Below are 24,247 nucleotides of genomic sequence, written 5' to 3' on the forward strand. Positions count from 1 at the left end.
TCCTGCGAACTCTGGCGGGGCACGTTTGACCATGTTTAGTCAAAAGGCATCAAAGAGACGAAAGTGTGCTGATGGAAGTATGGTATGACATTCGATTACAAGTTTCCCATTTTCCTCACAACAAGGCGCTCCCAATAGGCAATTACCGTTTCACCGTTCCTACCGTAGCGAGCATGGAGCGAATTCATATTGTGGCCCTACAGCAGTGCTTGGTTAACAAGGATAAATCTAGTTGTTTTACTTTTTGTTCCAGAAAAAAGGAAAAGATTCGTTTCGTACACTATTAAAACATGTCCCCGCACGATACAATTCGTTGCTACCATCCTTCGGTAAGCCTATATTTAGTTGTATCTTTTCCCGTTCTGTCCTGCTTGTTTTCCTGGCCCCCTTTTACACGTTTCACGCAAACCGCATACCAGCTTCACTCGAGATTAGTTTTTGAGGTTATAAATCATGGCCGATGCTTTTTTTATCATCCATCCGTGGCAGAATGATCGCAGGCGGCACAGGACCTCAACGACGCCTGCCTTGCCATTGTTGGTTGGTGTGATCTTGCAGATGAGATGAAAAGGGAAACATTTATCTTCCGTCCCTCTCCAGGGACCGCGTTCGTGGCAAGCGGTATCCTTTTTGTAGGAGTGTTCGCGGTAAGACTTTAGGAAGGAGTTTAGCATCGGAGTTGTCAAATTAACTCACTTCCATGAGTTTTTTTTAGTGACGTACAGTGAATGATAGTTATACCAGGAGAGTGTATTTGGTTGGGGAAATTGTTTATCTTGCTGCTCTTAAATGGTTTTGTTGGGAATTGAACATTACTGGCAAGACTTGAGTTGATGGCGAGAGGAATGATTTCAACAATAGACAATATTTTAAATGTCCGAAAGTTGGTTGTTTGTTTGCTCTGCTTACAAGACATTTAATTCATGTATTGTGACATTACAATAGGCATTGAATAAATGAACTTACTGAATGAATATTACGGCTAGACGTTTGACCTCATATACAGAAGGAACTGCTTTGAAACTCATTTCAAGTCATGTCGTTCGTTTATGTCATAATAAGGTGTTCAGAATAAATCATTCATTTCTTTGGAAGATGCTGGTGACGGATGTCTTCAAAATTCTTCTGATGTCTTCTTTGTAGGAGTACAACAACAAAATTCATTAATATTGTAATATTTATTCTTCGGAAAGACGGGACCAAAAAAATGAATTTCCTTGTCACTGACTCTATAGAAACAACGGACTGATGTTCGCCAAACCAACAAAAAACTAGTATCTCCTCGGATAGACCGCACATTCGGACGTCGCATTAACGTTAAAAAATCGTACTTGCAACACATCGAATCTAAACGACTTCATCATTATGTCACCTCCCCCTTTTGCATTAGTGCCATAGAACACTTCACCAGCATGGCCAAGATCCACTATCGATTTCTACCGAATCAGTGAAAGTGACAACACTTTAGTACAACCCCTCTGGTTCATGCGTTGGCCATCCGATGATCGGACCCGAAAAGACAGTGGGGCAACAAAAAAATCGTCGACCATCTTCACACTTTCGCTACCCGTCAGTAATGCTGCCGCTATCAGTGGGTTTGATAAATGGCTCACTCTTGACGGAGCGTTCGGCTGAAATATGAGGTATGAAAAAGAAGAGATCGTAGCACGGTTTTTGAGGGTGACTTGGGTTGGTAAACCCAATTGGATAAACGAAAAAACAGGCCCGGTTTTGCTTTGGGAGGGAAAAATCAACGGACAGTATCTTAGGTGCTTGGCAAAAACAACCATTCTAAGCTCACAAATGGTAAGCGTCTGATGTTGTGCCTTCCGAGCATGGTCGAACCGAGTGGTCCGAGTGCTCTAAATGGTTGTCGTTAGAGATGGATTGAGGACTAAATTTCGTTCAGCATTAACTAACGGTCGCTCCTAGCAGGACAAGCGTAGGTGTCTGTGGCAACACTTTTTTACTGCGTAACTACCCAAGAGTGTCAAAAAAAACCATGAGTTTGCTGGCGTTTTTTTTAAGTGAACAAAAAACTAACACAACACACACGTTAGTTACGCACGAAACCCCTCGAAATCCTTTTTGGTGAGTGTGAACAAAAAAATATGGCAACTGCATGTGACCAGCTCGGGCAGCGTCTGTTCTAAACGACAACTTCCACACTTTGGCTTGAAACCCCGCAATAGTCTGGCGAAGGTACACTCACTTCTCGTTCAGGAACGCGCTAATCGAGTGTAAGTGTCAACGCCACGAGACAACTGCATGGACGCGCCGGAGTACATCGTACCCGCTAACTGCTACGGGGTTTCACCATGCCTTAATCCTTTTTCTTGTGCCGATGGTAAAAACCACGGCTACCATTGGACCCGTGTGTGCTTCTGTGGCTTCTAAACCTTTCGGGCAAGGCGACACTCCGGCTAATCGGCTTTGCTGGTTGCGTTCGAGCTCCGGTTCCTTGCCCTGCAGGAAAACAAAAGGAAAAACCGTGCCGCTAACTAACGGCTTTAGTCTCTGCCTACCTCTATCGACCGGCATCGAAACCCTTCAACCGTGGTCGGCCTCAAAATCCGACTCACCGCCAAGACTAAGAAACCATGGTGCAGTGACTCACATAAGGACGGTCACGGCGGCACACGGTAGCAGGTCGTAAGAAGAAAGGATTATACACCCGCGTGTTGTATTGTTTGGCCGGCTCAACGTGCGGGCGGGATAGGGATTGGATTCGAAGCAATTGAGACCATCGGGGACGTAAGCGCTACCCGTACAGGCTGGAGCAGATCTCGAGCAGATCCGAACCCGGTCGGCCCGCTAGCTGCGGTAAGCAGATCTATTTGTTTTGGAAATTGCAAGGAAAACAGTTCACTTTTCATAGCTCTGGAGCGTCGGCCCTAAGCGCAGCTTATCCGCAGCTTCGTCTCAGCTTCAGATCCCGCCAAAAAGGTGCCGCAAGCTCCAGCACCAACAACAAACCCACACACACACCCAAACCCATCTCACGCGATTGCAAGGTGTGAGATATCACACCAACAAAAACGGTTTTGCCGACACCTGACCGTCGGTGCTGTGGCCGATGTCCAAAGCTTGTGCCCACGTGGTGGACTTAAGATATTGATCTTCAGACACGGCCATCCTCTCGTTCAGACATCGAGCGGTGCCAGATTCTTCCGTGCCGTCGATTTGTCTTTCATGTGCAACCGACCGCAAAGGCCGAATAGGGTGGCTGTATGGCTGTTTTCGAGTTTTGCATAAGCTACCGCTCGATTTCCACGAACATGAATATTCAGAACCATGTCATCCATGCGCAACGGTTTCCAGTGTCTCGAAGGTTGTTTCGGTTTTGACCGGGTTCGGTTCTTTCTAGCTCAGCGGTTCTGTTTTTTTTTATTTAAAGGACCAATCTTTGAAAGGATCTAGCAAGGATTTTTTTCCCAGTCTATTTCTGGTACGCACTCCCTGCTCAACCGTTCAACCTCCATGCCGGATAATTGTCCCTTTCGGCTAAGCACACACGGTGCACGGTGTGCCTCGCGGAAAGGATATGTCTCGCGTTAACTCAAACCCCCTGAGCAGAGGTCAGCATTCAGCAGTATGAATAGATGGAAGAAAAAACAAGAAGGTCGCGACGTAACTGGAGAAGGCTTCCGCTTGATAATGGCGACAGGGCCCCGAAGAAGCGCGACACACCAACGCCCGCAACCAGCAACTCGGGTTGCATGGTGAATGTGACTAATCTTCCGCACTTCAAGGGCGGATGTTTGCCCGGTGCCGGTTGGCGGCATCCTCCTGCTCGTGGACTAAGGACTTGTCGAACGGAAGATTGTTTTAGTGTCGGGTTAGTGTTCGAACTTTTTTTCTTGTTGTTGTTCTGTTTTTTTTGTTCCTTTGCCGCTACAAATAGTTGTTCTTTATGTAATCCGCGCGACGACGACACACATTCTCCGACACTTTGGCGTTTCCGCCCGTGTGCCTCGGGAGACCAATTTCGAGCTGATTATGATGCCACTTCCGGCAGGTTGCAAGTTAGTTAGGAGGATGTGTTTCGTTCCACCGATGTGAAGGATTGTGTGTGTGTGTTTTTTTTTTTTGTTGTGTGTTCACTTGTAAAACGGTTGTTTTGTCGCCTTCCGGATTTGTTGCCGCTCGGTTATCGGCGAGCATAAATTAGTTGTTGAGTTTCACGCTTTTTAAAGCGATCCGGCTTGTGTAAGCCTTTATAAATTGTGTAGCACCACCGCAACGAAATGATGGTTTTGTTACCAGACATTTAAACATTCGTTATTTTAAGAAAATCCTTATATAAGGTACGGTGAGCTCTATCTCGTCCTAGCCACGAAACTTGTAGGATCTTCATTTACAACTCCCCTGTTAAAAACCTGCCCAAGATGAGATGCCATTGTTGCAACACGTTGTTGGGTTCGTAGCACAATGATTGATTAGTTCACTTCCTTTAGACACTGCCACCTTGTTGTGACACACATGTTTGTGGCAACGCTAAAAACGGTTCGTCATTTTGAAAACGGAAATTCCTTAGCGCCGGCTGATCATCATTCCACTGCTTCGGCATCGATGGAAATTTGGTTCCGTTAGTGGAAAAAAACAATCCATTAAACCGAGAGGATGTGATCGAATTTTTCGTAATGTTCGTGTCATGTTAAACTGATTTTTAATTAAATGTTTAAAATAATTACACCCAACAAGGGGGTGCGGTATGCTTCCACTGGATCGTTCCTCTTTTGAAGCTTTCCTTTAAGGAAAAAAAAATGTGAACCCAAAGTCGAAATGGTTTCCGACCACTTGTCACCCAGATGTTTCCGCCGAGGACAAACACCTCAACCCGCATCTTAGCGTCGCCACCAAAAAGTGATTAAATAGTTAATTAAAACGAAATAAGTCTTTTTTTCTCGGCTCTTCTTTATGCATTCCGTTTTGTTCGGGTAACTAGGCTAGGCGGCTTTTTAGAAGCCTAGACAAGTTTTTCCAACCCTGCCCCGTACCAAGAATGTCCTGTTGCGGAAGCACTAGGCGAGCCGACATTTTTGAAACATTCGTTTCTCGGGCCAATGAAAACAGCATCGATCGATGATTGTGATGAGCATGGGGTTTGTGGACATTCTCATATCATAACACCACATCCTTCCGAATTCCCAGGGAAAATGCAAACGCAACACGAAGGAAAAGTACATTACACGCTCTGATAGGCGGCTGACAAACACGTCCCAAACCCGGACACCCGGGATGTTGGATGGCCCGGGGGAAAAATGACGGACGACGGTTGGGTTATTTTCGAACGGTCCGAACATGGAAACAGCCGAACAGCCTGTTGCAAGGTTCCCACGCCACCCGTTACCATGGCTGCCTGGTTACAGCCAGATCAACGTCGTCCCTGTAACGATAGTTTCGGTGCCGCCGGCGTGCAGTGTCGTCTTCTGCACACCCCGAATACTCCGAAGCCGGTGAGAGAGAAAATGAGTTCCATCCCGACAAAGAAAAAAGGATACGATAGCAGATTTTCCGACTCCGGTTTTGGGTCGAGTCTCCCCTCAGGGTATCATACATGCGACACGCGGGCAAAGGGGAGCGAGAGCATAAGCAACGTGCTGATCTTACAAGATCCCCGGCGCTGTTCGTCATTCATCACGCGTACACCACGCGTTCGATCTCCCCACACAAAAGTGTGGCACGACGCGTTCAAATTCAATTATCTGCACCGTTGAGAAGGATTCGAGTTGATGGTGAGTAATGTCTCCGATAAACGGATCTAATTGACGACCTTTCAGCGGTTCCGATGCGCCCACCGGCTTTGGTGGGGTGGTTTGATGGAGAAGTTCTCTCACTCGCAGCGAAGTGAAGGTGAAGGTTGTTGTAGTCCGATGTTGGTTCTGCGATCTATTCCTGGGTCAAGTTGGGTAGTGCCACATGTGTTTGCTGCTTCCTGGTAAAACAAAACCCAGGAAAGGAAACGGATGGACATGGTGCAAGGAGTTCGTACAATTGTTTCTCGTTGAAAGATAACTTCCTGGACGACTGGATGTTGGTGTTCAAAATTAGCAGAGATGAGAGAATTGTCTTGATTTGATGGTGAAGTTGCATATGACACTTCGAATGATTTGTGGAAGATTTCATTTCAAAGAAGTCTAAAAGCGATTAGACTATAATTCCTTTTTACACAACCAATAGGCAAAATTGATCAACAACTTCAAACACTTAACAAGATAAGGTTCTTCAGATGTGATGTTAATCCTGTTTCATGGTAAACCATCATCTTCCCGAAAAAGATTTCCTTTACCATCCTCAACAAACTTCCAAACTTCATTCGTCACGGCTCGAGTTCTTCGCTCCAAAATCTCAAGCATCATTCATTCCGGTGACATTCAACACCGGTTAGACGTGCGCTCGTCGTCGCAAACGAAAGCGAAAACCCGTTCAAAGCATAGGCAGTTTTCATCGCAACCCAACACGCCATCCTTCTGCGCAGCACAAAGGCAAAAATCAATAAAAGTGATCATCAATTTTTCGTCCGATCGAAACGTAGGAGCGAAGGAAGGATGAGTGTTATCCTTTCACACATTTGTTCGCCTTCACCGACGTAACGCAATGGACGAAAACATCTGCCTGCTTCTTGCGGGATCCTTTCGGTGGCCCGACCGTCCTACGAGGCGCTAGATCATGGCTCTTTCTTATGCCGGTTACGTCTGCATCCTTTCATGCCCCGCACAGTACAGGGTGTCGGTTTCTGGTTTATCCTCGCTGGTTGTTCCCTTCTCTGCCTCCCTCGTACGCGATAAATCATTAACTCTTCCAAGAAACCCGATCGCGTTCCTTTTTTTCCCTTTTCTTCTGTACGGATAGTGCGATTTGGCCATTTTCCCCAATGCCCCGAAGCTTTCGAAGTGAGTGCGATCGATCGATCGCTTGCGGTCTGATAATTAATTATCCATCGCTGGAGACCACTTCAACCGTCCGGACAAACTGTTGGGACTGAGCGCAGTTCCCGATCGCGCGCACAAACAGATGAAACTCATCATTGCGTGGCTAATTTTTTATTGCTTTCCGTTCGCCTTTTCCAGCCGTAACTCGTCCTAGGAACAAAAAAGTGTTAGGTTTCTTATTTTACCTTTTTTTTTGTTAAGTTAAGACTCAAACGCGCACAAATGTGTCGTTTCATTTCATCAGTTGCAATGCGAAGGCAGAAAAATCGAAACCAAAAGACATTTTGGTAGTGATATGCAGCGTCCCCGTTTTTTCGTTGTTTTGTTTCAGGCTGTTCGGCAGTACGTTCCAGGCAGGAAACGTATGGCTCTCGGTTTACCGTGATGAAATGATAATTTATGATGCAAAAAAAGAGTAACGGAACGATCCATCTGTGATTTTAAATTAACTTGTTTCTTGGCGTGGCGCGCTCTCGCTCCAGTAACGTTCCGTTCGAAACGCTAACGAGTTTTAAGTTAACTGGAAAGATACAGTTCGGTCCCGTAGCATACCGAATTGGTGTATAGAACTGGTTGCGTATGGTTACCAGACGTCTGGAGAATGCTGGTTTCTACATCCTTTTTCCTTGCTTGCTAGCCCTTTTCCGATCAGCGGGTGCCCTTATCCTTTCGCTTTGTTCTATGGAAGGAGTTTAAGTCCAAGAAAATCGGCATGTTGCTGGAATGACGGCAGAGGAAAAGCACAACTGTACACGCAGCTTGTCCACTGTGCCGATTTGGGATCGATAATCGGTAATAATGTCCCATTCTTTGCATGGCCCGTTCTATGCTCGTTGTCCATTGTGCAATATGGCCGACCAGACCCTTGTCTAGTGTCCTGCTGTTACGCATCCCGGATGGACGCTTTGTGTTCGTTCCAAAGCAATACAAACGAATATACGGAAGGGTTTACCGAAGGGTCAATTTTAACCTTCGCCAGCTTGCGTAACTCATTCTGGTGGACACAACCCTTACCCCGACCCGGAGAGCTTACGAATTGCGAGCACACAGAAACACGCATTTGATCCGGAAAAACTGTCCCGACAATCAATGGATGAATAGGAAGCAAAAAGGGAACCTTTTTCGTTGTTGTGTAGTCCAGTACGTGTGCAACTGGTCAGTATGAACTCGGCCTACCACTTTTGGTTTGCCATTCCATCCGAGCTTCAGTCTCTTTTTTAAGGGTCAGGGAATTTTCCATTCCGGACACCCCACTGTGTGCGTCCAAGGACTAGGACGACCATTAAAAAAAAGGACGCTCCTACAATGGGTTGGTTCGAGTTTAGGTTAGCAACAATGCGCAAGAGTTGCACATTTTCTGGTCGGATTGAAGGGATTTGTTTGCTTTGGCTGAATGAGTTTCCCCCCCCCCTCAAAAATAGCGCTTTTGAATTTTGGCCATGATTTATGTGGACCAAATGGATGCATGTGCCTTTTTCGGAATTGTTATTTGGAAACCGTTTTTTACTCTGCCTGATCGAACATGGCTTATAACTAACTTATTTACGTCCAGGGCAACATAAAACTGTCCCTTTTATTGCTTGTGAATGTCCAGATCGCTCATGCATGGCTGGTCGGCTACACCGGCATCAACGAAATCCTGATAAGGTATCAGATCTTCGTACGGTTCCACATCCACCATGCTGTCCCTAACTTGCTCCACCTCCCGGAAAACTCGCAACAAGTTTTCACCCGCAAGCTTGCGCAGATCTTCACGCGTCCAGGGCGCAAAGGTGGAACCGTTTTTGAACATTCCATCGGCAAGCATGTCGAACAGGTCGGGATACTTGGACACGTCGTCCAGAAACATCGGCACACTGTCAACTCCATCAAAGTCTCCGCCGAGTCCGATGTGGTCCGGCCCAGTGATGCCCTTAATATAGTTCAGGTGTTCTGCAAACGAAACCAGCAAGTGGAAATGAGTCTTTGGAACGTTTTGATGAAGATGTCCATGGACAAAAACCCCTTACCGATCACATTATCAATCGATCTTCCTCCGATGAAACCGGTGTAAAAGTTCACCATGATGATGCCGTTGTTTTGGACGAGCTGCTTCAGCACATCGTCCTGCACGTTGCGATGGTGTCGGAATACGGAGTACGAAGAGGAGTGACTGAAGATGACCGGTGCCTTCGTGTGCTCCAGTACCTCTACCATCACACCGTGGCTGACGTGCGACACGTCGACCAGCATACCGAGCCGGTTCATCTCCCACAGTACGTTCCTGCCCCAGCCGGTAACGTTACGCAGCTTCGCTTCCGGTTCGGCGTCTATCGGCGAAGCATCGGCCCACGGTGTGTTGCAGGAGTGGGTCAGTGTCATGTATCGCACACCCAGCTCGTAGTACATCCGCAACACAGCCAGCCGGGAATCCATCGAATGACCACCCTCGACCGCGATCAGTGAACCAATCTTCCGCTCCTGGAACGCTTCCATGATGCCTTCCGTCGACGTGACGTACCGCATGTGGTCCGGGTACTTGCGCACAACGCGCTTGATCACATCAATCTGCTCCAGCGTACGCTCCACTGCGTCTTTGTACTGGTTGTTGCACGCGACGTAAGCCACCCAGAACTGGGCACCAACTTTGCCCGCCTTCAGGCGCGGAATGTCCGTGTGGCTGCTCGTTGAAGGTCCCCAAACGGGATGCTCCTTCAGGTCGCTGTTAAGCTCGAACTTGTTGATCTGATTCCGCTCGAAGTTGTACAGATTCCATGGCAAATCATTATGACTAGAATGTGCAGAAAGCGAGCAGTTGGTGTTATTGGTTATTGGTTGGTTATTCACGCGTTTCGCAGAAGATGCACTACGAACCCATCAATTAGTGGGACCTCGTCCAACACTGTCCTGCCGAAAAACTGATTAACCTGCGGCACAACACTGTTGGCTGAGTCGGTGTTTGTGGCTATTGGAACCGCTATTGCCACTGCCAGGACCGCAAACAGTAGTAAAACACCGATTGTCAACGTTTTTTTGTACGCCATGACTAGAAAATTTAGTTATTAATAAGAAATTCAGCAAAATGGAACCAAACGCATTGGATAGCGTTGGTAGACGTTATGATTTATTCTATTGCTAATTAGTGTTTCGATTTTGAATTAACTCTAGCTCTATTTTCCCTGACTGTTCAAATAATTTACTACATGCATAGATGTCACTCATTTCCATACCAGTTTCGCAGTAGTAGTACATGATGTCATTTGGCATCATGACAAAGCATCTATGACATAGAAGCACACTAATTGTTTCCTTCAGAACTATCTACAGCTTGCGGGTATTCACGTGAATCTGTTTCCCATTGCAAATTATACACAAACAACACTATTGAAGCTATCTGCTGTATTATGCACTCAATATCTTATCGTTTTTCTTCCAATAAATCCATCGTTCTACACTGTATGACGCAATCAAACACAACTCTTCATTATGTCGCCTACACTCTAATTACCTTTGGCTAGACAAGACATCTTTATCCCCCCCACCACCTTCACACACGCACGCACGCTAGTAAACACCGTTTTACGCAACGGTTCGGTCACTACTAAACCTGCTTAGTAGTGCGACGTATTGTTTTACACTGATCAGCTCCGCTGTGCACACAGCGTGTTCGCTTGTGCCCATTCCACTGTCACAGCACTGATATGATAATAGTCGTAAAATAATTAACTTGCCAAGTATCGCGCTCTATCATCATTCATCTCGTGCCGTTTCGCGCAATGATAAAGAGTGTGAATGCTGCGCCCGGTACGGTATCTTTCGCCGATTAAGACGATCGGGTTGTAAAGTGATACGGAGCGATGACAATTGGCTGTCAGCAAAAGGGATATATTGGAATAGACGGAAAAGACCTATTGTCACAGTGACGCAGGCGATAACGCTTTCGTTTCGTTGGCATTTATTTACATCCATTCATGGTTCTGCAGACTAAAAGTGTTCCGGTGTAACGAATAGCCGCTTTCCCTCTTTCTGTAAGTTCTTGTGCATGTCAATGTCCGACATACACGGCTGTTCGGCCACATTGGCTCGTTCGAATTCTTCGTATGGTATGAGGTCTTCAAACGGTTCCTCGTCCACCAAACCGTCCCGGATGCGTTCTACCTCGCGGAAAACTCGCAACAGATTCAACCCGGCCAGCTTCTGAAGATCTTCCCTCGTCCACGGCTCAAACGTTTCACCCGTACGGAGCACACCATCCGCCAGCATGTCGAACAGGTCCGGATATTTGGAGACATCCTCCAGCCCTTCCGGTGTAACAGTCACTCCGTTGTAGTCACCTCCGAGCCCGATGTGATCGACACCGATTAGCGTCCGAATGTGGTTCAGGTGCTCTGGATGGATCGTACAAAAAGAAGAGACTCTTTACAAAACGCACCCCAACCCACGCTTCCTTCACTCACTGATAACAGCGTCGATGGTGTTTCCTCCGACGAACAGCGGATAGAAGTTGACCATGACAATCCCCTTCTTTCGGCCGAGTTCCCACAAAATGTCGTCCTGCACGTTACGATGATGCTCGAAGACGGCATGGGCGGACGAGTGGCTGAAGATAACTGGCGCCCGGCTGTGTTGCAGCACGTCCCTCATAACACCATAGCTGACGTGCGATATGTCGATCATCATGCCGAGACGGTTCATCTCCCATATCACGTGGCGTCCCCAAGCGGACAGGTTGTTCAACTGGGACGGTGCTGGCGGTGGGTTCACGTCGTCTACCGGCGATGCATCGGCCCAGGGAGTGTTGCAGGAGTGTGTCAGTGTCAGATAGCGAACACCAAGCTCGTAAAACAACCGCAGCACCGCCAGCCGGGAATCGATGGAATGGCCACCCTCGACGGCAATCAAGGAGGCCAGTTTTTTCTCCCGGAAGGCTTCCATAATTCCATCCGCGGAATCGGCATACTTGAAATCGTTCGGATACTTCTTGATGAGGCGTTTTGTAACGTCTATCTGCTCCAAGGTGCGTGCCACCGCATCCTTGTACTCCGTGTCTGCACAACGAATATAGGCTACCCAGAACTGGGCTCCAAGCTTCCCCTGACGTAAACGGGGTAGATCCGTGTGTGTTCGGTCTTCAGCAGACCAGACGGGATGCTCCTTGAGATTAGAGTCAAGGTTGAAGCGATTGATTAAGTTCCGCTCCACTAGGTATATGCTGAATGGAAGATCATTGTGTCTGGAAGATTATTAATGGAAGCTGAAGGGTTAGTTGACAGATCCATAACAGTCCATGCGGCTATAACACTACCCATCGATAAGTGGCACTTCATCGAGTACATCGCGGCCGGAGAATTTCTTCGGAGTGGGTGCCTCATCATACGAATTGACGACAATAATCGGTACCACAATGGCACACACCGTTATCACCGTCGCAATCACACAGGCAGTGAGCACCTTTTTGTTGGTTAAAACTATTATCGAATGGTTATTGTCATTCAATAGGCAAAGAACACATACACGTCCGATACTTACTTGTTTGGAAAATCATCCTCACAGTGGATCTTTACCTTACCACATTGAGCGTTCTACTGAAGCGTTCAAGTGTCTGCGACTTACTGTCCTGCGTGATTGACTCGGATTAGATAGCGCACAGCTGAGCGGTGATAGCTACAAACGTTTTATTGCCTGTATCTACAATTGATAACACATCCTCGGTGATAATAACTACCAATTGTAAACAAACCGTATTCGTTACCGAAAAGAAACGAACTATCTTTATCCTAATCCAACATATCTTCCACCCCGTCATCCTCGAGCGGTTGCTCATGAGCGAGCTCTCGCTTCACTTGCTCAACTTCGTGAAATACGCGTAGAAAGTTTAGTCCGGCCAGTTGCCTGAGTTCGCCCTTCGTCCACGGCGCGAATGTTTCGCCGTCGGAGTATTTTCCATTAGTAAGCGCGATGAATAAGTGCGAAAATTTGGAAACGTTTTCCAGTCCATCGATTGCACTATCAAATCCATCAAAACCGGTACCAATACCGATATGATCTGGTCCAATGACTTCCCTCAGATAATTGAGGTGTTCTATGGAAAATTGAGTGGGTAAGTAAATTAAACGTTTTTTTTTTTCGTTCTTCTTTAGACGTTTGCATACTTACCAAGCACATTGTCTATAGTGTATCCTCCCAGCAGCTTGGGATCGAAGCTAATCATAATTAGTCCTCCCTGAGTAGCTAACGGAATCAGCACGTCTTCCCTCACGTTAAGATGATGTTTGTTGATTGCGTATGCTCCCGCATTACTGAAGATCACCGGTGCTCTGCTGTATCGCAACACATCCAATGCCGCACCGTAGCTCGCATAAGAAAGATCCACAATCATGCCCAAGCGATTCATTTCCCACACCACCAGTCGACCCCAAAGGGAAAGATCCTGACGCATGTCGGCGGTACCGATGTCCATCAGATCAACAATCGAAGAATCAACCCAACGGCAGCAATTTCGTTCTGAAGCGAGTGACATGCACCTAACGCCGAGTGCATAAAGGCTTCTCAAAATACCAAGCTTCACGTTGATTGAATGTCCGCCCTTTACAGCGAGCAGTGAAGCAATCTTTGCTTGCTTGACTGCAGTCTCCAGCTCAGCGACTGATGTTACAAGAGAAAGATCCTGCCCATGTCTTTCAATGACCCGTTTTAGAATGTCAATTTGTTCAAACACACTTTGGACTGCTTCCAGAGAAGATTCGGTACAGTTTAAGCCAGCGTACCATATTTGTCCGTTAACCTGTCCAGCTCTCAGACGAATCAGATCCGTGCGAGAGGTATTTATCTTGCTCCAAACCATATGACGCTGCAGATCCCAGTTCAGATCAAACTCTCGCAGGTTATTTTTCGCAATCTTGGCTATATTTGTAGCTAGTTGGTTGTGCCTTTTGAGTAGAGAGGATATCGTTGAAAAAGAATTTTATTGGCAACATACAGCTCCACTTACCCCACAATGAGAATTTGCTTGTCATGGGCGTAAGATTCCGAATTAGTGTGGCGCGCGATGAATAGTTCCTCATCGATTTTTCCTACATGGTAACTTTTTCCAATGATTACCAGAAATGAAACGAATGTGATTATGAGACCTATCCACAGCATGAATGATGTGGAAGAATCTGGAAAGAATAGAAAATGTAACATCAACCGTATTTTAAAAATTATCTGTGTGAAACGTTTCGCTTTTTGGAAATTCCACCTGAAATGCTTCATGAAATATTTCAACCATTTTGCTTGCACAATGGGAAGTTCGAACATGAATTTGACAGCGCTATTTAGTTCGAACTTACGTTCGAAAGTAACAAACAATGGGTTTGTTTACATTTAGTGCCGGTTTTGTTTTGGTGGAGCAACACGTTGCTTTCGTTTGTACAGCAATGTGTGATCCGCTTAATTTATCGCTAAAGTTTAACTCAAAGCTAGAACCAGCCTTTACTGCACCTCAGTCCCTTTCTGTGTGGCCAAAGGAAAATGAAAGGAGTGCTTGGCCTTTACTGCCCGGAGTGCCGGCCGTTTGCCGCTTGCAGAACGGACGCTGCTTTCTTTGGCGAATATTTTCCCATTTGGATCGTAATTCGGTGCACAGAGAGGCATACTTCGGTCATCAGACGGTGGAACTAATAGCGGATGGGGCTGACCGAACCATTTCGAATGATGGCAACATTTTAGTGGAGATAAATCCGATCCAAGTACCAGTGGAAGATTTCCAGCAGGTGATTATAGACGTTTGGTTGGATTGTTCCTGTTTAAAGGTGGACCTACTGTTGACGAGAGATTGTCTGATCGATACGCTACGTACGTTCCTTGCGGGGATATTCTTCTGTAAAGGTTCACGGCTCGATTTCAGATGCCTTCGCGAAAGAAACATGGGAATCTGTGCGGCGTACGTGAGTGAAACGCGTGGTGCATCTTTGTACGGTGAAATCGAAAGGACCACTATAATAACCATCAACCAACTAAATTTCCATCCCGACACCCTTGTACCAAATCAGTTGGGAGGAATCGACAGTGCGAGAGAACAGTTGGAAGTAGCGCTAACAGAAGGTCGCTCCCTACTAGTACATGGTCCGAGTGGAACTGGGAAGTACAGTCTGGTGAAAGCTGTTGCAATAGAGAAAAATCTTCCACTGTTTGAAATACGTGGTTTGCATTTCCTTCGTTCACTGCCAGGAGAAACGGAAGCAGAACTGCGCAAAACATTCCTTCGTTTGCACCGTTTCGAGGAGCTGATCGGTGAAGCGAAACCCGTTATTTTGCTGGTGAAAGACATTGATACTATTTGCCCTAAGGTTGGTTCGAGAAAGGGTGAGGAGTTCATCAACGTTGCACGGATTACGTCCCAGTTTGTGTCGCTTGTGGATCAGAGCAAAGGCTCGTCCGAGAATGTTATAATCATCGGCACAACCTCGAGCATAGAAAGTATGGATACTCGCCTGCGAAGACCCGGCCGGTTAGATAAAGAAATTACCCTGGGATTTCCATCGCAAGATCAGCGCATCGATATTTTACGTAGTTTCAATACGGCTACCCATCTTTCGCTTGCTGAAGAACAGTTGGAAACCATTGGCCAACGAACGGCTGGTTACGTAGGAGCAGAACTACAGCTTCTTTACTATAATGTTGTTCGAGAGATCGACAAAAAGCGTCTTCCATTCGACGATGCCCTTGTAGCGGTACAGAAAAAACATCGTCCAAGTAGTCTTCGTAACGCAACAGGACTGGTGGGAGGTGATGATGCCTCCCTAACTCTCGATTCCTTCGGTGGAATGGATGACCTCAAAGCGCTCCTCAGACTGTGCATAGTGGAGCAGCTTGCAAATCCCGGCCGCTTCCAGCGTCTCGGCATACACCCACTGCGAGGCATTCTTCTGTACGGACCACCGGGTTGTGCTAAAACGACACTAGCCAAATGTCTAGCCGCCGAAACTGGCATGACATTCCTGTCCCTATCGGCCGCGGAAGTTTACTCGCCATATGTTGGCGATGCGGAAAAGCTCATCACACGCGTATTCAACGAGGCACGCATAAATGCGCCAGCAGTGGTATTTTTGGACGAAATCGATTCGCTCGTCGGCAACCGCGGTACGACAGGGATGAAGGGTGGATCGGGTGCTGTTAATATGGGTGTCCTTTCGACACTGCTGATGGAAATGGATGGCATTGGGCAAGCGGAACAATTGGCGGGTTCGTTGAGTGAGGATGCGAAGCGCGTGATTGTGATAGCGGCCACCAACCGACCGGATATGGTCGACGATGCTTTATTGCGTCCCGGGAGACTGACCAAATTGATCCATATACCTGCTCCGGAAGAGAAGGCACGGATAGCTATACTGCGAAAGTTAGCCAATCGCGTACCGTTTGCTGATGACGTTAACCTCGAACTAATCGCGCAACAGACGGACCGATTCTCTGGTGCCGATCTTCAAAATCTATGCACACAGGTAATGTGTTCCTGTACAGTACTGCTGAAGAGCTTATTTTAAGGTGCGTTTTATATCTTTTTTAGGCAGCACTCAATGCAGCAACGGAAAACTTAAATGCTACGCTTGTTACAATGTCACACGTTCTGTGTGCACTACAAGATGTGCGACCATCGTTGACGAGGGAACAGATCGAATGGTATCACAATTATGCAGCCGATTACCGACAACGATAACCTGCACACTGTAGAGCATAAGAGTTGAACTGGCTTTTCAAGATGTTTTGAAATGCCGAGATGTAAGTTCCTGGGGTTTATTCAATATGCTTGCTGTACAGGTGTGCCATTTATAGGTGTGTTGTTGAGTCATTCACAACCGATCAATGTTCTAGACCGGTTGGATAGGTTACGTTAGGTAGTTAAAAAAAATCTTGTCATCTTTTACCAATCTAGAATTTCCCTCACTGACAAAGTATCGCACATCGTACAAATGTTCCGGCAGAGGTACAGATAGTTGTAAATGCAAATCGATGCACGATAAATAGCAGAAAAGCAACCGTTTCCGATAAGATTCTCTATCGGCACCTGTGCATATTTACCATTTTCTTCCGCTCGATGTTCAACCGCTTGCCGGTGGATCGCCATCTGGCAGGTGCACAGTAAAACAAAGCAATAGTGCGCTTCTCGTCGAATGATATGGCGCCGGTTCGATGTCGGCTGCCGGTGTGTTGAAAAATTACTCCCAACCTGGGACGCTGATGATACACGAGGCGAATGTAAGGAAACACCTTTTTATCGTGCAATGGAATCGAACCCTCTGAACGCACGAGGTAGCCAGATGGTTGTAATGTTTGTATGCGTGCGAGACACGTATGACTACCCCGTTGAACATACGGCACCAGTACTAGTTGACGGCATCGATAAGAACTTCCGATCGATTATCGTCTTTGCTGTGTTCGTCGCGATGATGATAAGACTGTCAGGGTAGATAGTTGAGGACGCATTACACGTACCACGATCGAAGCATTTACGAATTGTGAGTTATTTTAGTGGTTTCCTTTGAAATATTGTAGGAGTTCAATTCTATAGCATGAATTCCCAGCGACATTCCCACGTACTTTGTAGGTTAACGAAACATCGGGTTCCCTTCCCCTTGAATTCTTTCGGAAAATAACGGCGAATGATATCTTATCTAATCTCTGCATGCATATTGGTCCGTTATGGTCGATTGGCAAGGTGATGTATAGGTAGAAATCAAATTGTTATCAATAGGTACTATACCGGCCATTCGTAAACGTATGGCCCTAAATAGTACGCATATTAACAACGTGTTCGTGAGTTCCGATAAAAATTGCTTACGACGAGATGGCTCACAAACCGATCGAAGAACCACTTCGACGACAGTCTTTTCCAGTTCGCGAATGTAATCGAACGTACAACCGGAACATCCGAAGGTGTGGACAATACGTGTGACGTAGGCAATGAGACCGTACTGCCAATAGTGTAAAATTAGCATCTGTGTTTTTGTTGCCGTTATGGTGAAGCTTTCGAATATAAAAAAAAACAATGTTACAACAGTCATTTAGTTATGTGGGTCCACTACGCCAGTCGCTGTGTTTTTGAATCTAATCGATAAGCGGCAATGAAAGGTCCCCGAACACAAGGAGATCCTATTGAATTGTTACAACTGTCCGATAACGTCGCCGATGAATGATGGATTAATTGGAGGGAATTTTATTGCTAGGTTCTTTTTGCGAGTTACACCAACTCAACCTGTGCGTTCGAAGCCGTGCCACTTAGGCGCCTTCGATTGTGCAAAAGGTTACAAATCTCAGCTATTATTTCAGATAGATCCGCCCCTACATGCAGCGGCGAGATGGGAGGAAGTATGTCCGTCTGTTCATGATAGTAGACTTGTGACCAATACAACATATGCAGTTGGGTGTCGTGATAATGTACGTGAGGGTGGGACAATATTCATTGAAAAGTGAGTTGTTTTTTTTGAACGCTCTAGACCAATGAAGTAGCCATTAATCGGGATTGTGTATTCTCTATGTGTCACAAAGGAAGCTTAACTTGCTTAGGGATGTGAGCTTAGAACTCGCACTTACTTATGACGAGTTCGTTATTATCTTTATTTTCTTTTCCCACAGCCGTGTATGACTGGATCCGCAATACAAAATGTAAATAGCATATGCACACCAACGACGAATGATAAAGGTTTCTTGCATGTAATCAATAAATAAATTGATAGAATAAATCAATTTTGTGCCTGTAAACCGAATAGTGATGAGAAACAGTAATGCTGTACGTGACTGTGCTTCTGGCTTTGTTGCTCGGTAGTGGATGGACGTCACAACGAGGAAACGCCCAAGAAATCGACCATATAAATAAGAGTGCCTTACAGAACGAACAATCGCTTCAATGGAGGAACATCGAGAAAGAATATGCTGCTATGAACAGTTGCCAACCAGCAGCATTGAATATTACCGTTTCAAAATGGATAGTAAACGTTGAAGAATGGAGAGAAGAAAACAATATCGACGTGGTCTACGAGGTTGTTGTCCATTACATGAAACCCTACAACGCAGTATCGGGCAACTATACACTGTTTAAGGATATCGCACTCCCGGCGCACGATAAGTGTAATATTGACGTGGTAGAAGTATGTCGAACAGACTTGCAAAAATCCAATTGCGCGTGTGGACAGTGGAAACCAAGTTTTAAAACAGACCAATTAAAAGTTTTGGAAATTGCAAGTGAACGTAAGTCATACAACCTAACATGGCTAGTAGAAGGCGAGGATTGTGTCGATCGATATGAAGTAGTTCTGTCTGGTAAACCCCTAAGTACGAGGAATCCTTACGTTACACTAGATGGTTTCACATTACAACAACCATATCGCATTGAAATCAAGGTGATATATCAAAATGGAGAAACGATACAAAAATATATCGATATATGTGTATATGATGCACGTAAATCCGCAAGCTCATCGCAGTGCAGCTTTGACTTCAGTATACTGATGGGAGAAAATGAGACCTGGAATAATCCAGGCACCTTCAATGCTGTATGTAAGAAATCGACTCCTGTCTCTTGTGTGCCGGTCAATAATCGTGCTTCATTGGCTAAGAGGCCATCGGCAATCCGATTCCTTGCAGCCACACCTGTTTCGCCAAAGGTTTCTGGCTTTCCGTCCAATTGTCCTGTGCGATCAATCTCTACTTCTGGCGATGTAACCATCAGGCCACAAACGATCGGACCGGTACGAGATCTTCGTGCAAACACGGATATTGACAGAAGCATCTTGTTGACATGGCGACCTCCAAAGGTTGGTTCGCATTGCGTTAAGGAGTACCAAATCACATGGTCATCCGAAAGTCGGTTCATTGATGCATCGAACACGACGTACAATGTAACGGATCTGGAGTCATGTGCCACGTACCAGTTCACGGTACACGCAATCGATCATTCCAACGATAAAGGAGAGCCGGAAAGTATTACCGCAACGGTGCGTGAACTCCAGCAGCTGTCCGAGGTGACCGAGCTGGAATTGAACGAAGTAGAACCGCGATCACTGTCCGTCAAATGGAAACCTCCGACCAATGGGAGTTTTTGTGTGGAGTCGTACCGCATATCGGCATGGTACAATGCACCCGAAACCGGCCAAGCCGTGGAAGTGTTCTCGAACACCACCAGCGAACAGCATGTTATATTCGGCGAGGTGATCGCTTGCATGTTGTACACGGTGCAAGTTATACCGATCTCCATCAGCAAGAATGACGGTCTGAACGAGATTGGTTCGGTGAGGACAAAGGAACGAACGATCTTCTCCTATCATGTGGAACCAATCCGCGCAATAGTAACAAGCTCCCGCAGTCTGGAGCTTTCAACGATGCTGCTTAGCGAGAACAATAACAACTGTCTGTTGATCAGTGTACAGTATAATTGTACCATGATGGTAGAGAACGAGCCTGTTCCCAACTCACAGGTAAGAAGCAACGCAACGCAGCACTCTTGTTGTCTCCTGTATATAGCAATTCATTCTGTTAATTGTAGATTGTAAAGGAATTCGTCATCCCAAACTCCAATACCAGTTTTGAAGGCATAGTGGAGCCTTTGGTTCCGTTCTCGGTATATACGTGCAACGCTCGGATTCAGAACATAGCGGGCTGGAGCGATCCAACATCGTCATTAGAGTTCAGAACGGCAGAAGATGGTAAAGATCTTCCACATCTCCATGCGTGCACCGGTATGGCAGTGTAATGTAATATTTGATGGTTTGCTTCTTTCCAGTGCCCGATAGTCCAAGTTTGTTGGAGCTAGTTGGACAGAATCGTTCCATAGAAATCAATTGGAAAGCCCCTACCGTGAAGAATGGAGTGGTTGTACGCTATCGGATACATGTCCGCATGATCGAGCCGATGTACATACTACCCAAGCAGTGTACACCGTTGGAAGAGTTCAACGAAACGGTGGACCTGCGCGACGAAGTGAATCCCGATGAGGCACGCAGCTGGGATGGATTTGAATTTCAGCACGTAGTTGCGACGTTGAATCCCTACACGCTGTACACGGTACAGGTGGCGGCCGCTACGGGTGCCGGATTGGGTCCGTATACGGAGCCGAAAGAAGTAGTCACGCTGCCTGATGTTTCCAACACAACCGAGAGCTTCCAAATCGATAAAATCGAAGGTCCGGAGCTAGATCAACCTTACAAATCATCGGTGTTGTTTTCCTGGAGTCTTCCTTGTGGTTTACACGGAAGGCTTACACGATTTGTTGCCCAGATGGATGGTACTCGCGAGCAAGATCCACCGCATTCTATAGATTGGGAGGTTGGCATTGGTGAAGAAGACGTGATAAATGATACCTACAGCTACGTGGAAAGTCGCCTGAAGCCCGAATACAACTACACTGTGTCGATGAGGGTGGAAGTAGCGAACGTGGGTGAGCTCAGCCCAGGCGTGCAGTTACAGTTCTATTCTCCGGCAGGAAGTATGTGTGATGTGGTGCTTTAAAACGTGTCATGGCAGACAGTTTAATATGATTTGTTACTTTCAGTTCCGACGATCGATCACACGGAGGAATGGTTCAATGTGGATGTTTTCGAAGCGCCCAATCCCACCAACACGGCCCGCATAGTGCTGGGCAACATGACGCTAACGTCAGACTTTGGCAGTGTACGCTATATGGCACTGTTGATATCGGAACGGCTGTGTCAGCAGGATCCAGTGCCCCGTACCGCCTTCATCGACAACTCCGAAGAGCCCCAATGGCCCGAGGTACCGGATTGGTACCGGGCCACCAATATGCGGTGTGTGGAACAGTACCAGACGACACCAAAGTTTTGGAATCCGATGACGGGCCGTTCGGTGCGCGAGGAAAGACGGAGCGGAGGTATAGAGTACGTCGTAGGCAAGGATAGTTGCCAGGGGTGGGGAAAGGACAATGTTCAGGACTATTGCAACGGGCCGCTCAAACCAGGCACGGAGTATGCGCTCATCGTGCGAATATTCTCCCGCAGCGGTTACACCGATTCAGAAATGCAGGTGTTCCGCACGGATTCGTTGATAAAGGTAGGCCTCATCGTGAGCGCTGTCTTCGGCTGTCTGCTGTTGGCGTTTATCTTGGGGCTAGTGATTGTGTGGCGTAAGCAACGGTTGCTGCTACCGGCTCAGCAAACGGGACGCGCACCGACGGAGGAACCGTCCGACATTCCGCTGAAGAATTTCCCAGCCCAGTGCGACGAGCTGTTCCAATCGAACCGTGAAAAGGTTTCGAAAGAGTTCCAAGCGATCAACTACTTCTCCGACTTCGCCCTCCAGGAGACGGTTAGCTTTCAGAGTGCGCGGGAAAACGAGCGCAAGAATCGTTACATCAATATCTTGCCGTTCGACTCGAACCGCGTGCTGCTGGACAGCAACGACGACGATGAGGATATCGAAAATGGTGTTAACGATTACATCAATGCATCGTTCATCGAGGGATACAAATACCAGCGAGAATACATTGCAACGCAGGGTCCCAAGCAGGAAACGTGCAACGATTTCTGGCGTATGGTGTTGCAGTACGAGATCGAATCGATCGTTATGCTCACGCAACCGATCGATCACGATAAGAACAAGTGTTGCCAATACTTTCCACGTTTCAATCAGTCCGTCGACTTTGGCGACATACGGGTGAAGTGCACGCAGGAACTGAACCTATCCTTGTACTACAAGCGTCTGTTTCTAGTTTCGAAGGTATGGCAGCAGCAGCTTTGCGCGGTTGAAAGATAAATTAGTACCAAACACATTGCACACATTTCATTGCAGGGAAATCTGACAAAGGCTGTGTTTCATTACCACTTTCTGGAATGGCCGGATCACAGCTGTCCCGCCAGTACGGCGGATCTGATCAAGTTCTCCAAAATAGTGCGCGCTGAGCGGAAGAGCTACGCCATACCGCTGGTGATACACTGTAGCGCGGGTGTCGGCCGTACCGGTACCTTCATTGCGCTGGACATCATTCTGCAACGGATGCAGCAGGAGAAGAAAATCAACGTGTACGATACGGTGAAGCGATTACGCCGCCAGCGTGTGAAGATGGTGCAAACGCTCGATCAGTACGCGTTCCTTTACCAATGCTGCCTGGAATATGTATCCAAGAATAATCGTAAAAGTAATACCTTCGCTTCGCTTCATTTATTGGGAAAGAATAAATTCAACAATTTGCTTTCCCCTTTTGTTTCAGAACCAAAGACAAGCAACGTTGAGGTCATCCGACGCGATGATAAAGACAAACCGTATCCTGATGTGATTCTGGACGTGGAGCAGTTACGGGTCGCCGTAGGTAGCGGAGGAAAGCCATTGTTTAACATCAAGTTTCCAAAGTCCGTCAACGCTGGGATAGGGAGCGCGAACAGCTTTGCTCCGAGCGAAATTGAAAGTGAAAAATAAGTCCAGCACACGTGGAACTGGAACGAACACTTATGTTCATGCGGGACCCAGTACTGCAAACAATGGGACTGCAATTTTGTTTTGATATTCTGTTGCTTTTTAATTCGAAATGTCGATCTGTGTAATCTGTGTGTTAGTTGAAGGTTAATTTATTATGCTCAGGATAGTGTAACGCATTTATAGTTCATAGAAAACGTTGATGTCTTTCCAGAAGGTTTAAGGGCAATTTTTCGTTAAGAATATATAAACTCATCTGCTGGAAAAAATGTTGAAAAGGTAATGATGAGTCATATGTTTCAATGATGAATGCTGTTAGACAAAGATAAGCCCCTATCTGCATTCGAAAGAATTAAATGTTTGTGGTCGTATGATTAATAATGAAAGTTTGTCTTTTAATGTAAACAAATGACTCATCCCTTGGGGTATAGTGTTGGACTTGCGAATTGTATACGAAAATGTATCTGTTTACTATCTATTTTTGCAAAAAATGCTTGTAAACACACATCATTCTATTAGAAAGAACACACAAATTTCATATTGTAAACGTATACTTAAAGATCATACTTATTCGTATTGCAACTCCAGGAAGCGTTGATGGGCTACAGACCTCACATTCGAAACAAGACGCGAAAACTGGAGGTATCATTTCGAATTTCATGCTCGGGTTACTACAACTCTCGCGTGTCACGATACACTAGCATAATTGCGTTTTTTTTTTATTAAGCTGCTTAAATGCTTACAACAAAAACTCGTATCAGGATGCGCGCGTTTATTCTGAACGAAACAGAACAAAATGAAGGAAACGGGTAGACCCTCGAATCTACATTCAGTATGTACACGTAGAAATAATGCTTAAAATCAGGTTAGGGTAAGTCTTAATTGCTACAAACTAGAAGCGGGACTGTTTGTTCGTTCTATATCTTCTCCGGTTA

The 24,247-nt window shown here is 46.3% G+C and overlaps 4 protein-coding genes across 4 annotated transcripts; 1 reads left to right on the plus strand and 3 right to left on the minus strand.

The window, feature by feature from the left end:
- Window positions 1–8,508: 8,508 nt before the first annotated feature.
- LOC128718766 (dipeptidase 1-like) lies at window positions 8,509–9,958 on the minus strand. The gene is made up of 3 exons (XM_053812383.1): window positions 9,789–9,958; window positions 8,945–9,705; window positions 8,509–8,867 (listed from the first exon to the last, which is right to left on the minus strand). Exons 1-3 carry the CDS (start codon window positions 9,956–9,958, stop codon window positions 8,509–8,511), a joined length of 1,290 nt encoding a protein of 429 aa, XP_053668358.1.
- A 940-nt stretch (window positions 9,959–10,898) lies between these two features.
- LOC128718767 (dipeptidase 1-like) lies at window positions 10,899–12,459 on the minus strand. Its single transcript, XM_053812384.1, has 4 exons — window positions 12,444–12,459; window positions 12,220–12,382; window positions 11,372–12,147; window positions 10,899–11,302 (listed from the first exon to the last, which is right to left on the minus strand). Exons 1-4 carry the CDS (start codon window positions 12,457–12,459, stop codon window positions 10,899–10,901), a joined length of 1,359 nt encoding a protein of 452 aa, XP_053668359.1.
- Window positions 12,460–12,691: 232 nt separating this feature from the next.
- Window positions 12,692–17,019, minus strand: LOC128707954 (dipeptidase 1-like). Its single transcript, XM_053802911.1, has 4 exons — window positions 16,974–17,019; window positions 13,906–14,074; window positions 13,071–13,843; window positions 12,692–12,996 (listed from the first exon to the last, which is right to left on the minus strand). The coding sequence occupies exons 1-4, from the start codon at window positions 17,017–17,019 to the stop codon at window positions 12,692–12,694; spliced, it is 1,293 nt and encodes a 430-aa protein (XP_053658886.1).
- A 1,657-nt stretch (window positions 17,020–18,676) lies between these two features.
- On the plus strand, window positions 18,677–23,315 carry LOC128707155 (phosphatidylinositol phosphatase PTPRQ). The gene is made up of 6 exons (XM_053802102.1): window positions 18,677–20,365; window positions 20,434–20,593; window positions 20,671–21,372; window positions 21,439–22,619; window positions 22,692–23,037; window positions 23,110–23,315. The coding sequence occupies exons 1-6, from the start codon at window positions 18,677–18,679 to the stop codon at window positions 23,313–23,315; spliced, it is 4,284 nt and encodes a 1,427-aa protein (XP_053658077.1).
- Window positions 23,316–24,247: the final 932 nt, after the last annotated feature.

This window comes from Anopheles marshallii, chromosome 2 (assembly GCF_943734725.1).
Source record: "Anopheles marshallii chromosome 2, idAnoMarsDA_429_01, whole genome shotgun sequence".
Taxonomy (NCBI): domain Eukaryota; kingdom Metazoa; phylum Arthropoda; class Insecta; order Diptera; family Culicidae; genus Anopheles; species Anopheles marshallii.

Excerpts from the sequence above, each read along its gene's own strand:
- LOC128707155 (XM_053802102.1), top strand. The coding sequence starts at position 18,677 with ATGCTGTACGTGACTGTGCTTCTGGCTTTGTTGCTCGGTAGTGGATGG. Across the intron at positions 20,594-20,670 it reads GTTCAGAACGGCAGAAGATG|TGCCCGATAGTCCAAGTTTG; the intron begins GTAAAGATCTTC and ends GCTTCTTTCCAG. Across the intron at positions 21,373-21,438 it reads GTTCTATTCTCCGGCAGGAA|TTCCGACGATCGATCACACG; the intron begins GTATGTGTGATG and ends TGTTACTTTCAG.
- LOC128718766 (XM_053812383.1), bottom strand. The coding sequence starts at position 9,958 with ATGGCGTACAAAAAAACGTTGACAATCGGTGTTTTACTACTGTTTGCG. Across the intron at positions 9,706-9,788 it reads GAGGTCCCACTAATTGATGG|TCATAATGATTTGCCATGGA; the intron begins GTTCGTAGTGCA and ends TGCACATTCTAG. Across the intron at positions 8,868-8,944 it reads ATCGATTGATAATGTGATCG|AACACCTGAACTATATTAAG; the intron begins GTAAGGGGTTTT and ends TTTCGTTTGCAG.
- LOC128718767 (XM_053812384.1), bottom strand. Across the intron at positions 12,148-12,219 it reads GAAGTGCCACTTATCGATGG|ACACAATGATCTTCCATTCA; the intron begins GTAGTGTTATAG and ends ATAATCTTCCAG. Across the intron at positions 11,303-11,371 it reads CACCATCGACGCTGTTATCA|AGCACCTGAACCACATTCGG; the intron begins GTGAGTGAAGGA and ends CGATCCATCCAG.
- LOC128707954 (XM_053802911.1), bottom strand. The coding sequence starts at position 17,019 with ATGGCGATCCACCGGCAAGCGGTTGAACATCGAGCGGAAGAAAATG. Across the intron at positions 14,075-16,973 it reads ACATCGAGCGGAAGAAAATG|ATTCTTCCACATCATTCATG; the intron begins GTAAATATGCAC and ends TATTCTTTCCAG. Across the intron at positions 13,844-13,905 it reads AAGCAAATTCTCATTGTGGG|GCACAACCAACTAGCTACAA; the intron begins GTAAGTGGAGCT and ends TCTACTCAAAAG.